Source organism: Pseudophryne corroboree, chromosome 9, assembly GCF_028390025.1.
Source record: "Pseudophryne corroboree isolate aPseCor3 chromosome 9, aPseCor3.hap2, whole genome shotgun sequence".
NCBI lineage: Eukaryota > Metazoa > Chordata > Amphibia > Anura > Myobatrachidae > Pseudophryne > Pseudophryne corroboree.
The window spans coordinates 62,173,979-62,188,552 of record NC_086452.1 but is presented as its reverse complement, the minus strand read 5'-3'; the positions used below and the strand labels follow the sequence as shown (position 1 = coordinate 62,188,552).

The 14,574-nt window shown below is 50.6% G+C and overlaps 1 protein-coding gene across 2 annotated transcripts in view; it reads left to right on the top strand.

Moving 5' to 3' along the window:
- The first annotated feature begins 2,736 nt into the window (after positions 1 to 2,736).
- BTBD19 (BTB domain containing 19) overlaps positions 2,737 to 14,574 on the top strand; it is a 134,852-nt gene continuing 123,014 nt past the window's right edge. Inside the window, exon 1 of one of the 2 annotated variants that reach the window (XM_063939448.1) lies at positions 2,737 to 3,032. In XM_063939448.1, the coding sequence (XP_063795518.1) occupies positions 2,917 to 3,032 (116 nt within the window). In that variant the 5' untranslated portion in view covers positions 2,737 to 2,916. The remainder of the gene's footprint in view (positions 3,033 to 14,574) is intronic. The other variant, XM_063939445.1, reaches the window with a different exon arrangement.

Here is a 14,574-nt window from a genome sequence, read left to right as displayed (position 1 = left end):
CCCCTGGTGAAGCAGGTACATTGCACCTGGACCCCTTAGCCCTAAGGGGCCCACTGCTGACCAGACCAGCAAGGAGTTATCCCCTGCAGCAGCACCCCCCCCCCCCCCTTCCCAACCAAGAAATTTAGTGCAATGTTTGCTGGATAACAGTGCAGAGAGCAGGATGGGCCCCACTGCCTAAGGAACCTGCCCCTTACCTTGGGGAGGTGGGGCTGACCTTTACATGTGTTGGACTGTTAAGAGTCCTGCCACCTGTCGGTGCTGATCATAGCCACGTACTTAGCAGTGGTGAATCGGAAATGCACAGCTGTCTGACGGTCAGAGCCGGTGTAACTGGCACTGTCTACCTGACAGAGTGCCAAACTGAGTAAAGGACAAGGGCGGGTGCTACTGTGTTCCTGTCACCACAAGGTAAATACCCCCTGTTCTCTGCATATTGTGAACTTTGGTTGGGGTGGAGTAGGGAGCCCAAATGATCTTTGCACCTTGCCTCCTGCTTAAGTTCTGACACTGGTTCTCTGTAAACATGGCAGACTCTCTGGACTTGTATTTTTAAGTACTCTGCAGCATGGATAAAATGGTCCTTTTTTTTTTTTTTTTCCATATATTAGTGTTTCCAGAACCTACTCCTCATAGAACGGTGTATGTTTTACAGATCTAGCTGGAGCACTGGTGTCAATTGACTGACTCTCAATAGATCTACAGGCAGCACTAATTCCTGAGGATACCTTGAAAATGAGCACTGTTAGGCTACCTTAAACCCTGCCATAAATGATCAGTGATTTTGTGTGACTCTCCACTGGGGTTTTCTTGGTGGTCTTTTGTAGATATTCATTTCACTCATTCATGTTCAGCTACATACACACTCCTACAATCGGTCTTTGAGATGCAATTGTTCTCAATTACAATGAAGATTTAAAGTCCAGATTCATGCTACGTTATCTGCTATCTTAAATTGCTGAAAAGATTGTCTGGAGCAGGGTCAGCAGAAGTATTGGAAAGAATGGCTGGTAGTGTGCAAGAATAGCTCGCAAACGGGTCTCTCATCCTGTGATGTCGAGACTATTGTGTAATGTTAGTCATACATCAGAACCATATCTTTCCAACCAGCCAAAAAGTTGGCTGGTTGGAGAGAAAATCTGGCAGTGTGTGGGAGGAAACGATTATCAGCCGTTTGCTCCCACACCCTAAAAAACTGCCAGAAACTGTCTGTCCATCTAGTTGGGAATAGCAAACCTGTTTGATTTTCCCAACTAATCGTTCAGGGGTAGGGGGATCTCTCCACCCAACTGAACGCTAAGTAGTCGGACACTAGCTGGCAGTGTCCGCCTACTTGTTTCCCATAACTGCCGGCTGGGCTGACTGTCAGCCCAGGATCCCTGGCAGAGGTGGCATTGTGGTGCGGGAGCCAGAATGAGGTTCAGGGGCAGCCGTGGCAGTCCAACACTGTTACCAGGCTGCCTTGTCCTTTCGGTGGCAGGGGCGGTAGCGCTTCACTGCTGTGCTGCCCCTGGGACCCCCAGCAGCATTACAGGTCTGAGCAGGAGGAGAGTATCACTCCACCCCCTGCCCCCCTCCTTCCCCACACACACTCTCCTGGTGATCAGTACCCAGCCACAGCATGTCACCTGCCGCACTGCAACAGCAATCATGCGGCACTGCTCCCCCCCCCCCCCCCCCCTCCTTTGCACAACCAGTTCCTGCAGCAGTGTCCCCTATCTGCACGTACTCCAATGGCAACCACTCACCTGCCTCTGCCGGTCAGGTCTGCACCGCCATGGGAACCACATGCCGTACCAGTCGCTACCACTGGGCCCGGACACCTCACCGCCTCCAACATCCCACTCTGCGTGCCACCTCAATGCTCTCATACAGGTCCTGTAGTCTCATCAAAGCTGCAGTCCTGGTCCAGCCTCCATCATCCCACTCCAGGCAAAAGTCCAGGTGACTCCTTCCTGTCACAAACCTGCGCCAGCTGCCACTTTCCCAGCGCCATCCTGCTCCAGCCAACACTTCCCCAGCGACATCCTGCTCCAGCCACCCCTTTCCCAGTGCCATCCTGCTCCAGCCGCAGGGTCCAGTCGTAACCTCGCTGCCCCCTGGTATATATAAGTCCCTTATACTACAATTACAGTGCTCTTATGTATGAACTGGTGGCCCTTACTAAGACACAATTTTGGGGGCCACAGCTAATATTACTCAGCGATATTAATCTCTAACTCCTTGGGGGATGTGTGCAAATAAAAGATTTATTGTAGAAGGGCATTTACTATAAAGTTCATAAACTGAACAGGCTGAAAACTGTGAACCACCTGTACCACATAATCTCCTATATATTAGCCCTGTGACTCTGTGGCTGGCTTTCTAACGCTGGGTGGAGTTAGCAACTCCTGACAGTCCCAGCACACCACTTAGCAGAACGGGAGCAGCAGCCATTGAATCCACCCACCAGCCCCACACAGAAGCCACCAAGGAACGGACCCACCACACCATGGAGCCCTCCCTTGATTCACCCACACCCCCCCTTCGCAAAACCCCTGCACCAGCTCCAAATTGCAGTCACTGACGCCCCTGCCAACCCCGGACCCCACGTCCGCTTAACGGACCAGCACACACACTGGGAAACCTAAGCCCACAGCACCGAGCCCACCCGCACAACCCCAGCAACACCTCCCACATCCAGACACGCTGCACGGCCCCGCTGTCCGCACCACGGCCGCCCAGACAGCCGCAGGCAACACCACCCCCTCCCGTCAGCCACACAAACCCACCACCACCAACGGGACACACCGTCCACACCACGCACGGCCAGACAGCCGCAGCCCGCACCGCCGCTAAGCCACCCTCCGCACAATCCATCTCTCGCCTTGCAGCTGCGCCGCCTACACACTCTAACGGGAACACGCCGTGCGCACCATGGACGCACAGACTGCTCCCGACCTCCACACAACCACCGCACCACCTCTCTCATCCACCCGCCCCCGGTCCACACTACCAAGGGACGCCGTCAGCACAACGGAGTCTGTGTCAAAGTGAGTTATACTTGACTTGGATGTAGTTATGCAAGCTTACGCCGCACCTCTCTCTGTACCGGCGACACGTCTCTCCCCACTCCTGCCTCCAGCTCCACATACACCAATTCACTCCCCTCCCAGCACCACACACCTGCACAGCCACCCAGCCAACAACTAGGCACACACACAGTAATAGATGCCCGGCCGCCCCTATCACCCATCCCCCGATGTGCATACATGTGCATGTCTCCCTTTTGCCCAAAACTCCACTCACAGGGCACTCATGTGAAGGGGGGGGAGGGACAAGTGCTGCCACATATACCATGGCCTCCTCCTACCTTACACACACACACACACACACACACACACACTCTCTCTCTCTGTCTGCACACTCCTAACAACACGCACGCACCCTACACCCCCTCCAACTACAGACAAAACACCTTCCCCATCTCTACAACACCACCACCCACCAACTTTCACACCTGCCGCCATTACCCTCACACCACGATAACATACTCAAAGCACACACACACACCTTACACCAACACTCACACCCACCCAAACACCTCTCCTACACACCCCACACACCCTAAGCCCATCCCACACCCACCGTAACCCCATACCTGCCAAGCACCCACCACAAATACACCACACATCCAGCTTTCCCCCCCACAACCAAAAAAAACACTCTAAATTCAACAACTGCCCCCCCCCTTCTATGCACACACACACGAACCCCTACAAAACCCACCACCATCCACCCATCCATCACATGTCGACACACTCCACCCATGCACACCTCCAACTCCATCCCCCTAATACCCACAACCACAACTCCATCACACACTGCACGTCCTGTCACCACCCCCATCCCTCACCCCTAGACCAATACATATAAAGGCAGCTACCCACCCCCACGCTATTACACAACCACCATACATCACTACCCAACACTTTTTATTAACCCACACACACAACCACGTACCCCTCCAAAATAACACTCCTCCACCCACATTCCCTTCCACACCCGCCACAATCCAGCCCAACACCACCCTACCCCTATCGCACACCCACCTCCCTCTCTACACAGCCTATGGATTCTGTCAAACCATCACAACAACAATTGGCCCACAACAGTACCCGTCTCACCTACAAGCACCAATATGCCAATTGCAGCTCTCCCCCCACCCAACCTCCCAGCCACACACCACAATACCCTACACAAAGCACCCTATGCAGAAAACCCACAGCCATGCCACCTTCCAACAAACTCACACTACAGCCCACACGTACAACTCCACCAACTACTACACCTCCTAACACCTCACCCACCCCTCACCTTTAAGCCAACTCATACACTGGCCAGACTACATCCACCGTCCAGCTACACTCTGGTCACCCATCAACCACACCATTTTCTCTACACCCTGCACAATCTATGTACCCCTTCCAAAAAAAAACAACCACCAAACACTGTTCCTTCACCCCCCTCCACAATGCAGCATGCAATAAATACAAGACCCACCATGTACACACTCTGAGCCTAAACACGCATTAGGTCAAACCATCACAACAACAGTTACCCCATAACACTACCCGTCTACCCTACAAGCAACCACATGCACTACCCACATAATTACAGCCCCACTTCTAATAATCCACTTAACCCTTCTTACCACCACTCCAAAAACCACACAACTTTCCTCACCCTGCGCAATCCCGATCACAAGACACCACACAACACAACTCATACCTACTATGCCCCTACCCCTAATCCACCAACATTTACACAAGTACAGCACCTATGCACCCCCTCTACCATACACAAAAACTACATTTAAACCCCACCATACTCCAAAACACACACACACACACACACACACATACACACACACACACACACACACACAAACTCCATTCAGTTTCAAACATTCACAGCCTCCACACAGGACAAACGCCACCACTGACTACACACCTACATAGGCCATTTTACACTACACCTCTACAATAGCAAACCCATCCACATGTCCCCTTCTATAACCACAAACACACCCCAAACACAACCTTCACCACCATCCCTCCCCACAAGCTGTCACAACCTACATCGCACTCCCACAGCCACACGTTAACACAACTCCACCTCACTAAACCACACCAGCAACAACAATGCCTCTGCCTCTCCAACACCCACAGCACCTCGCAAGCCCACCACCCAAACACACTACCCCCATACCTAACACACACCTTTCACAAGTACACCACCCCTCCACCAACCCATTTTCCACAACACAACTTTACCAATCGCCACACCCCACTCACACAAAAACACCACCACTGCCCACACCAAACCTCACAATACCCTACCCCAAAATAACACAGAGCACATGTAAACCTCACCCACCCATGATCACTCACCCCTAGGACACAACATATACAGACACCGGACACCATCCACAACCCTGACCACACCTGGACATCCACGACCCATAGCATCTTGCCCTCACCCTACCCCTGCCAAACACCACTCCACCATCCACACCACCTTCACCACCCGACCCAATCCATCACATCAACAACCAAACAATAATACATACAACCCAAACGCCCATCATCCACCCACATAACCCATGTTAAACCACACCCCAATGCCACCTTCACACACAGTCACCGATCCCCCTGGCCCACACAGCCACAACTCCTACAACTTTAACACCTCCTGCCTGCTCACCCATCCCTCCCCCCAAGCCCACACCAACTATACATTACCCATCTACCTTCTGCAACGCTTCCCAATAACCACTACCCACACAATTACATCCCCACTCCAAACAATCCACTTAACCCTCCCTACCACCACTACCAAAACAACACCACTTTTGCCAACCTCAACAAACCCTATCACAGCACATCACTAAACAGCTCACATAACTATGTCCGTAGCCCTAATCCACCTAACTTTACCCAACTACAGCACCTATGCACCCCCGCGACCATACCCAACACCCCCATCTAAACCCCACCATACACCAAACCTTACACACACACACACACACACACACACACACACACACACACACACACACACACTACCTCCATTCAGTCTCAAACATTCTCATCCTCCACACAGGACACCCACCACCACTGACAACAGGTACATAGCCCATTTTGCACTGCACCTCTACAATAACAACCCCATCCACATTTCCCCTTCAATAACCACACGGACACCACACGCACAACCTTCACCACCATCTCTCCCCACAAGCTGTCACAACCTACATTGCAGTCCCACAGCCACACGTTAACACAACTCCACCTCACTAAACCACACCAGCAACAACAATGCACCTGCCTCTCCAACACCACCTCACAAGCCCACCTCCCAAACACAGTTGCCCCATACCTAGCAAACACCTTTCACAAATACACCACCCCTCCACCACTCCATTTTCAACAAAACTTTCACCACCTCCACACACCAATCACCCAAAAACACCACCACAGCACACCTCACAATACCCTCCCCAAAAATAACACACAACACAAGTAAACCTCAACCAGCCATGGCCACTCACCCCTAGGGCACAACATATACACACACTGGACAACATCCACACCCCTGTCTACAGCCGGACATCCACCACCCACACCATCTTTCCCTCACCTAGCACAATCCCCCTACCAAACTGCACTCCACCATCCACAACACCTTCACCACCCTACCCAATCCATCACAACACCAAGCAAACAATAATACATACAACCCATGGCCCTGCCCATCCCCCACCTACCAGCACCTACCACCTCTGCCATACGCTGCACCCTCTGTCAACCTACCTTCCACCACACATTTTGCAGTCAACACACACCACTTCCATTCCCCTACCCCATTTCCAAAGGCCCCTCAGTCAACCCTCCACCAGTAGGAACCATGTTCAGACCACATTTTACACACCTGCAAACCAAGAACCCAGCCACAGGCCACTTTTACAACCAAACATCCTCCACACGCACCATCTTCAACACCATCCACCCCCAAAAGCTGTCAATCCCTACATCATAACACAACTACTGCATCGCTACACACCTGCACCACACTCTTCCCCACACACAACACAACCACCTGGCCAACCCTCACCGCACTAGAACACCCCCCCACAAATCTACACCATACCTACCACCCATCTAACACTAATACACCACCCCGCCAACACCCCACACATTTCTACACAGCCTTCCACATCCACTTACCCCCTCCCCTACACACACCTCACCCCCAATATCCACCCACAGTGGCCATGTGTCACTCAACCACCCATGACACCTTACAACACCCTCCACCATCCCCTTGGACCCCACACCCACTACTCCACCAAATCCTAAGTCTCCTGTTCCCTACGCCATGCATCACTGCTAGCCCCAAGCATACACACCCAACGGCATCCATCCACAATCCTGCCTCATCATCCACAGCCCACACCAATTACCGCTCACAACCACCACTCCACCCACCACTCTCCCTTCAACAGGCTCCAGACTCCACATAAAAACCCTATACAAACTATCACATACATCCTGTGCCCCTCACCATAAGCCTCAATAACCTCTGTTCACCCACTCACAAGACCCTGCACCCCATTCATCATCACATTCCCTTTTGGCATACTACATTTACCCACAAACTAAATTCCCATTCCACCAATACAAAATATACAACTACTATTCTACACCGTCAATTTTCAGTAGAGATTACGGGGGCGTAGCCCCTTACGACGGTGTGAAGAGCGCCCGTAGGGCGCGATGAATCACCTAGTTCTGCTATAAGTAGGTACGCCCTCTTGCTACCTTTAACACTCTTGTGCCCATTTTCCCCTACCCTAATCCTCCTAAACCCTCAACTATACCACCCATATCACATTTAAACTTGATACCTGCCAGGAAATCTCCTGGGTTCATATTCTTCCTTCATCCCACCTGGCCATTATGTCTTGCTTCTCCTTTGCTACTGGAGATTCCTCATCCCGTCTTACACACACACACACACACATATATGTGGAGTCCTCATTGTGGGCAATAAGTATTACTGTGTCCTGCACCCTTATTCCCACACCCCTGATAGATTGAGCAACAAGACTTGTTCCTGTACTGACTGACGGGAATCATTCTGCATTCCCTGAAAACAAATACTCTTGCTCTCATTGTAAATTATTTGCCTGAATTAGTTGTGGGAGTGCACAGAAGGGTGTCCTGACCCACCTGAGAGGGTGGCACAACTGAGGCATATACAGTGTGTGTATATATATATATATATATATATATATATATGTGTATTAGTGTGTGTAATTGTTTTTTTAAAACCGCTCTATTGCTTTTGCTGATGGAAGGTACAGATTTTGTGTGTATGTCCCATCCTTGTACATCCAGACAGAAAGATGGGGGAGTGTGCAAGAGAGCTAGATGGGATAAAAAAATAGAGAGAGACTGGATAAGAGGGGGAAAGCGAGGAAGAAATGGAACAAGAGATGGTGATAGGTGGAATATGAGAGAGAGAAAGATGGTATGAGACATGGCAAGAAAGAGAGACTGTATAAGAGATAGCGAGAGATACAGGATAAGGGAGGGGGACAGAGAGACTGGATGAGAGAGAGACGGGATGAGGGATGTGTACTGGATGATTCTCCGGCTACAAGGAACCCTCTGCAAGCTCCAGTAGCATGGACCTCCTGATCGTGATTCAGCCTGCTTCAAGCCGCCAGGGAAAGGGACCTCCTCACCGAGCCGCATAACTGGTGTCCCCTTGGAGAGCAGCAGGGTGAACACACTGGTACATGCTATGGTGGCAAGATTACAGAGGAGAGGGGTACAGACTGGATGTGAGTTATGACCGGTGCTCTCCCATTCTTCCCTTAGGGAATCCCAGCGACAAGCCCTGCTCTGGAAGGGGCTTTCCTCTACTGACAGAAAAAGGGGGATATCCAATTATCTGCAGTAATTTACCACGGATAATGGATTCACCGGGAGCTAGCCAATTTGCTGCGATGCTGTCGCTTATTCCCGATGCCAGCACTTATCAGGGATTATGCTTTGCGTGCCTCGTTTTATCCGCGATAAATACTGCGAAATTACATGGGTCCACGGCTTTTCGCAGGACCTTTGTGTCTTCGCAAGAAAAATGTAGTTTTTTTGTGTGAGATAATTGGATATGGCTGATAAAAAAATAATAATTGTGAAAACATCCGTTTTTTGTGGCTGCAGCACTATTGCGGGTAATTGGATACCCCCCAAAGGGTCCTGGGGGTTATTGTTATTTCTTGGGATTTAGAATTAGAATTTGATAATATGGAGGGGAAAAAAAGGAGATCTACGATCAAAATGAATTTCTAATACAGAGACTGACATAATACAGTTTTCTCTATCGTCCTAGTGGATGCTGGGGTTCCTGAAAGGACCATGGGGGATAGCGGCTCCGCAGGAGACAGGGCACAAAAAGTAAAGCTTTTCCAGATCAGGTGGTGTGCACTGGCTCCTCCCCCTATGACCCTCCTCCAGACTCCAGTTAGATTTTTGTGCCCGGCCGAGAAGGGTGCAATTCTAGGTGGCTCTCATAAAGAGCTGCTTAGAGAAAGTTTAGCTTAGGTTTTTTATTTTACAGTGATTCCTGCTGGCAACAGGATCACTGCAACGAGGGACAGAGGGGAGAAGAAGTGAACTCACCTGCGTGCAGGATGGATTGGCTTCTTGGCTACTGGACATCAGCTCCAGAGGGACGATCACAGGTACAGCCTGGATGGTCACCGGAGCCGCGCCGCCGGCCCCCTTGCAGATGCTGAAGTAAGAAGAGGTCCAGAATCGGCGGCTGAAGACTCCTGCAGTCTTCTAAAGGTAGCGCACAGCACTGCAGCTGTGCGCCATTTTCCTCTCAGCACACTTCACACGCAGTCACTGAGGGTGCAGGGCGCTGGGGGGGGGCGCCCTGGGAGGCAAATGAAAACCTATTAAAAGGCTAAAAATACCTCACATATAGCCCCCAGAGGCTATATGGAGATATTTAACCCCTGCCTGGATTCACAAAATAGCGGGAGACGAGCCCGCCGGAAAAGGGGCGGGGCCTATCTCCTCAGCACACGGCACCATTTCCTCTCACAGCTCCGCTGGTCAGGACGGCTCCCAGGTCTCTCCCCTGCACTGCACTACAGAAACAGGGTAAAACAGAGAGGGGGGGCAAATTTAATGGCAATATTTTGATATATATAAAGCAGCTATAAGGGAGCACTTATTATAAGGCTATCCCTGTCATATATAGCGCTTTTTTGGTGTGTGCTGGCAGACTCTCCCTCTGTCTCCCCAAAGGGCTAGTGGGTCCTGTCTTCGTGTAGAGCATTCCCTGTGTGTCGGTACGTGTGTGTCGACATGTATGAGGACGATATTGGTGTGGAGGCGGAGCAATTGCCAAATATGGGGATGTCACCTCCTAGGGGGTCGACACCAGAATGGATGCCTTTATTTGTGGAATTACGGGATAGCGTCAACTCGCTTAAGCAGTCGTTTGACGACATGAGGCGGCCGGACAATCAATTAGTGCCTGTCCAGGCGCCTCAAACACCGTCAGGGGCTGTGAAACGCCCTTTGCCTCAGTCGGTCGACACAGACCCAGACACAGGCACTGATTCCAGTGGTGACGGTGACGAATCAACCGTATTTTCCAGTAGGGCCACACGTTATATGATTTTGGCAATGAAGGAGGCGTTACATTTAGCTGATACTACAGGTACCACTAAACAGGGTATTATGTGGGGTGTGAAAAAACTACCTATAGTTTTTCCTGAATCAGAAGAATTAAATGACGTGTGTGATGAAGCGTGGGTTGCCCCTGATAAAAAGCTGATAATTTCAAAGAAATTATTGGCATTATACCCTTTCCCGCCAGAGGTTAGGGAGCGCTGGGAAACACCTCCTAGGGTGGACAAGGCGCTAACACGCTTATCTAAACAAGTGGCGTTACCCTCTCCTGAGACGGCCGCACTTAAAGATCCATCAGATAGGAGGATGGAAAATATCCAAAAAAGTATATACACACATGCAGGTGTTATACTACGACCAGCTATAGCGACTGCCTGGATGTGCAGTGCTGGGGTAGTTTGGTCAGAGTCCCTGATTGAAAATATTGATACCCTGGACAGGGACAATATTTTACTGTCGTTAGAACAAATAAAGGATGCATTTCTTTATATGCGTGATGCACAGAGGGATATCTGCACACTGGCATCACGGGTAAGTGCTATGTCCATTTCGGCCAGAAGAGCTTTATGGACGCGACAGTGGACAGGCGATGCGGATTCAAAACGGCATATGGAAGTTTTGCCGTATAAAGGGGAGGAGTTATTTGGAGTCGGTCTATCAGATTTGGTGGCCACGGCTACAGCCGGGAAATCCACCTTTCTACCTCAAGTCACTCCCCAACAGAAAAAGGCACCGACTTTTCAACCGCAGCCCTTTCGTTCCTTTAAAAATAAGAGAGCAAAGGGCTATTCATATCTGCCACGAGGCAGAGGTCGAGGGAAGAGACAGCAACAGGCAGCTCCTTCCCAGGAACAGAAGCCCTCCCCGGCTTCTACAAAAGCCTCAGCATGACGCTGGGGCTTCTCAAGCGGACTCGGGGACGGTGGGCGGTCGTCTCAAAAAAATTACAGCGCGCAGTGGGCTCACTCGCAGGTAGATCCCTGGATCCTGCAGATAATATCTCAGGGGTACAGGTTAGAATTAGAGACAGATCCACCTCGCCGTTTCCTGAAGTCTGCTTTACCAACGTCCCCCTCCGAAAGGGAGACGGTTTTGGAAGCCATACACAAGCTGTACTCTCAGCAGGTGATAGTCAAGGTACCTCTTCTACAACAAGGGAAGGGGTATTATTCCACTCTATTTGTGGTACCGAAGCCGGATGGCTCGGTAAGGCCTATTCTAAATCTGAAGTCTTTGAACCTGTACATAAAGAAGTTCAAGTTCAAGATGGAGTCACTCAGAGCAGTGATAGCGAACCTGGAAGAAGGGGACTTTATGGTATCCTTGGACATCAAGGATGCGTATCTCCACGTTCCAATTTACCCCTCACACCAGGGGTACCTCAGGTTCGTTGTACAAAACTGTCACTATCAGTTTCAGACGCTGCCGTTTGGTTTGTCCACGGCACCTCGGGTCTTTACAAAGGTAATGGCCGAGATGATGATTCTTCTTCGAAGAAAAGGCGTATTAATTATCCCATACTTGGACGATCTCCTAATAAGGGCAAGGTCCAGAGAACAGCTAGAGATGGGATTAGCACTATCTCAAGAGGTGCTAAAGCAGCACGGATGGATTCTGAATATTCCAAAATCCCAATTAATGCCGACAACTCGTCTGCTGTTCCTAGGGATGATTCTGGACACGGTTCAGAAAAAGGTTTTTCTTCCCGAGGAAAAAGCCAAGGAGTTATCCGACCTGGTCAGGAACCTCCTAATACCAGGAAAGGTGTCTGTACATCAATGCACAAGAGTCCTGGGAAAAATGGTGGCTTCTTACGAAGCAATTCCATTCGGCAGATTCCATGCAAGAATTTTCCAAAGGGATCTGTTGGACAAATGGTCAGGGTCGCATCTTCAGATGCACCTGCGGATAACCCTGTCTCCAAGGACAAGGGTATCTCTTCTGTGGTGGTTGCAGAGGGCTCATCTATTGGAGGGCCGCAGATTCGGCATACAGGATTGGATCCTGGTGACCACGGACGCCAGCCTGAGAGGCTGGGGAGCAGTCACACAAGGAAGAAACTTCCAGGGAGTGTGGTCGAGCCTGGAAAAGTCTCTTCACATGAACATTCTGGAACTAAGAGCAATCTACAATGCTCTAAGCCAGGCGGAACCTCTGCTTCAAGGAAGACCGGTGTTGATCCAGTCGGACAACATCACGGCAGTCGCCCATGTAAACAGACAGGGCGGCACAAGAAGCAGGAGTGCAATGGCAGAAGCTGCCAGGATCCTTCGCTGGGCGGAGAATCACGTGATAGCACTGTCAGCAGTGTTCATCCCGGGCGTGGACAACTGGGAAGCAGACTTCCTCAGCAGACACGATCTTCACCCGGGAGAGTGGGGACTTCATCCAGAAGTTTTCCACATGCTAATAAACCGTTGGGAAAGACCAATGGTGGACATGATGGCGTCTCGCCTCAACAAAAAACTGGACAGGTATTGCGCCAGGTCAAGAGATCCGCAGGCAATAGCTGTGGACGCGCTGGTAACACCTTGGGTGTACCAGTCGGTGTATGTGTTTCCTCCTCTGCCTCTCATACCAAAGGTATTGAGAATCATACGGCAAAGCGGAGTAAGAACGATACTAGTGGCTCCGGATTGGCCAAGAAGGTCTTGGTACCCGGAACTTCAAGAGATGGTCACGGACGATCCGTGGCCTCTACCTCTGAGAAGGGACCTGCTTCAACAGGGTCCCTGCCTCTTTCAAGACTTACCGCGGCTGCGTTTGACGGCATGGCGGTTGAACGCCAGATCCTAAAAGGAAAAGGCTTTCCAGAAGAAGTCATTCCTACCTTGATTAAGGCAAGAAAGGAAGTCACCGCGAAGCATTATCACCGCATTTGGCGGAAATATGTTGCGTGGTGCGAGGATCGGAGTGCTCCGACGGAGGAATTTCAACTGGGTCGTTTCCTACATTTCCTGCAATCAGGATTGTCTATGGGTCTCAAGTTGGGATCTATTAAGGTTCAAATTTCGGCCCTGTCAATATTCTTCCAAAAAGAATTGGCCTCAGTCCCTGAGGTCCAGACTTTTGTCAAAGGAGTACTGCATATACAGCCTCCTGTGGTGCCTCCGGTGGCACCGTGGGATCTAAATGTAGTTTTAGATTTCCTCAAATCCCATTGGTTTGAACCACTAAAAAATGTGGATTTGAAATATCTCACATGGAAAGTGACTATGTTACTGGCCCTGGCTTCCGCCAGGAGAGTATCTGAACTGGCGGCTTTATCTTATAAAAGCCCTTATTTAATTTTCCATTCGGATAGGGCAGAGCTGCGGACGCGTCCGCATTTTCTCCCTAAGGTGGTATCAGCGTTTCACCTGAACCAGCCTATTGTAGTGCCTGCGGCTACAAGCGACTTGGAGGACTCCAAGTTGTTGGACGTTGTCAGAGCTTTAAAAATATACATTTCAAGGATGGCTGGAGTCAGAAAATCTGACTCGCTGTTTATACTGTATGCACCCAACAAGTTGGGTGCGCCTGCTTCTAAGCAGTCGATTGCTCGTTGGATTTGTAACACAATTCAACTTGCACATTCTGTGGCAGGCCTGCCACAGCCTAAATCTGTTAAGGCCCATTCCACAAGGAAGGTGGGCTCATCTTGGGCGGCTGCCCGAGGGGTCTCGGCATTGCAACTCTGCCGAGCAGCTACGTGGTCAGGGGAGAACACGTTTGTAAAATTCTACAAATTTGATACCCTGGCAAAAGAGGACCTGGAGTTCTCTCATTCGGTGCTGCAGAGTCATCCGCACTCTCCCGCCCGTTTGGGAGCTTTGGT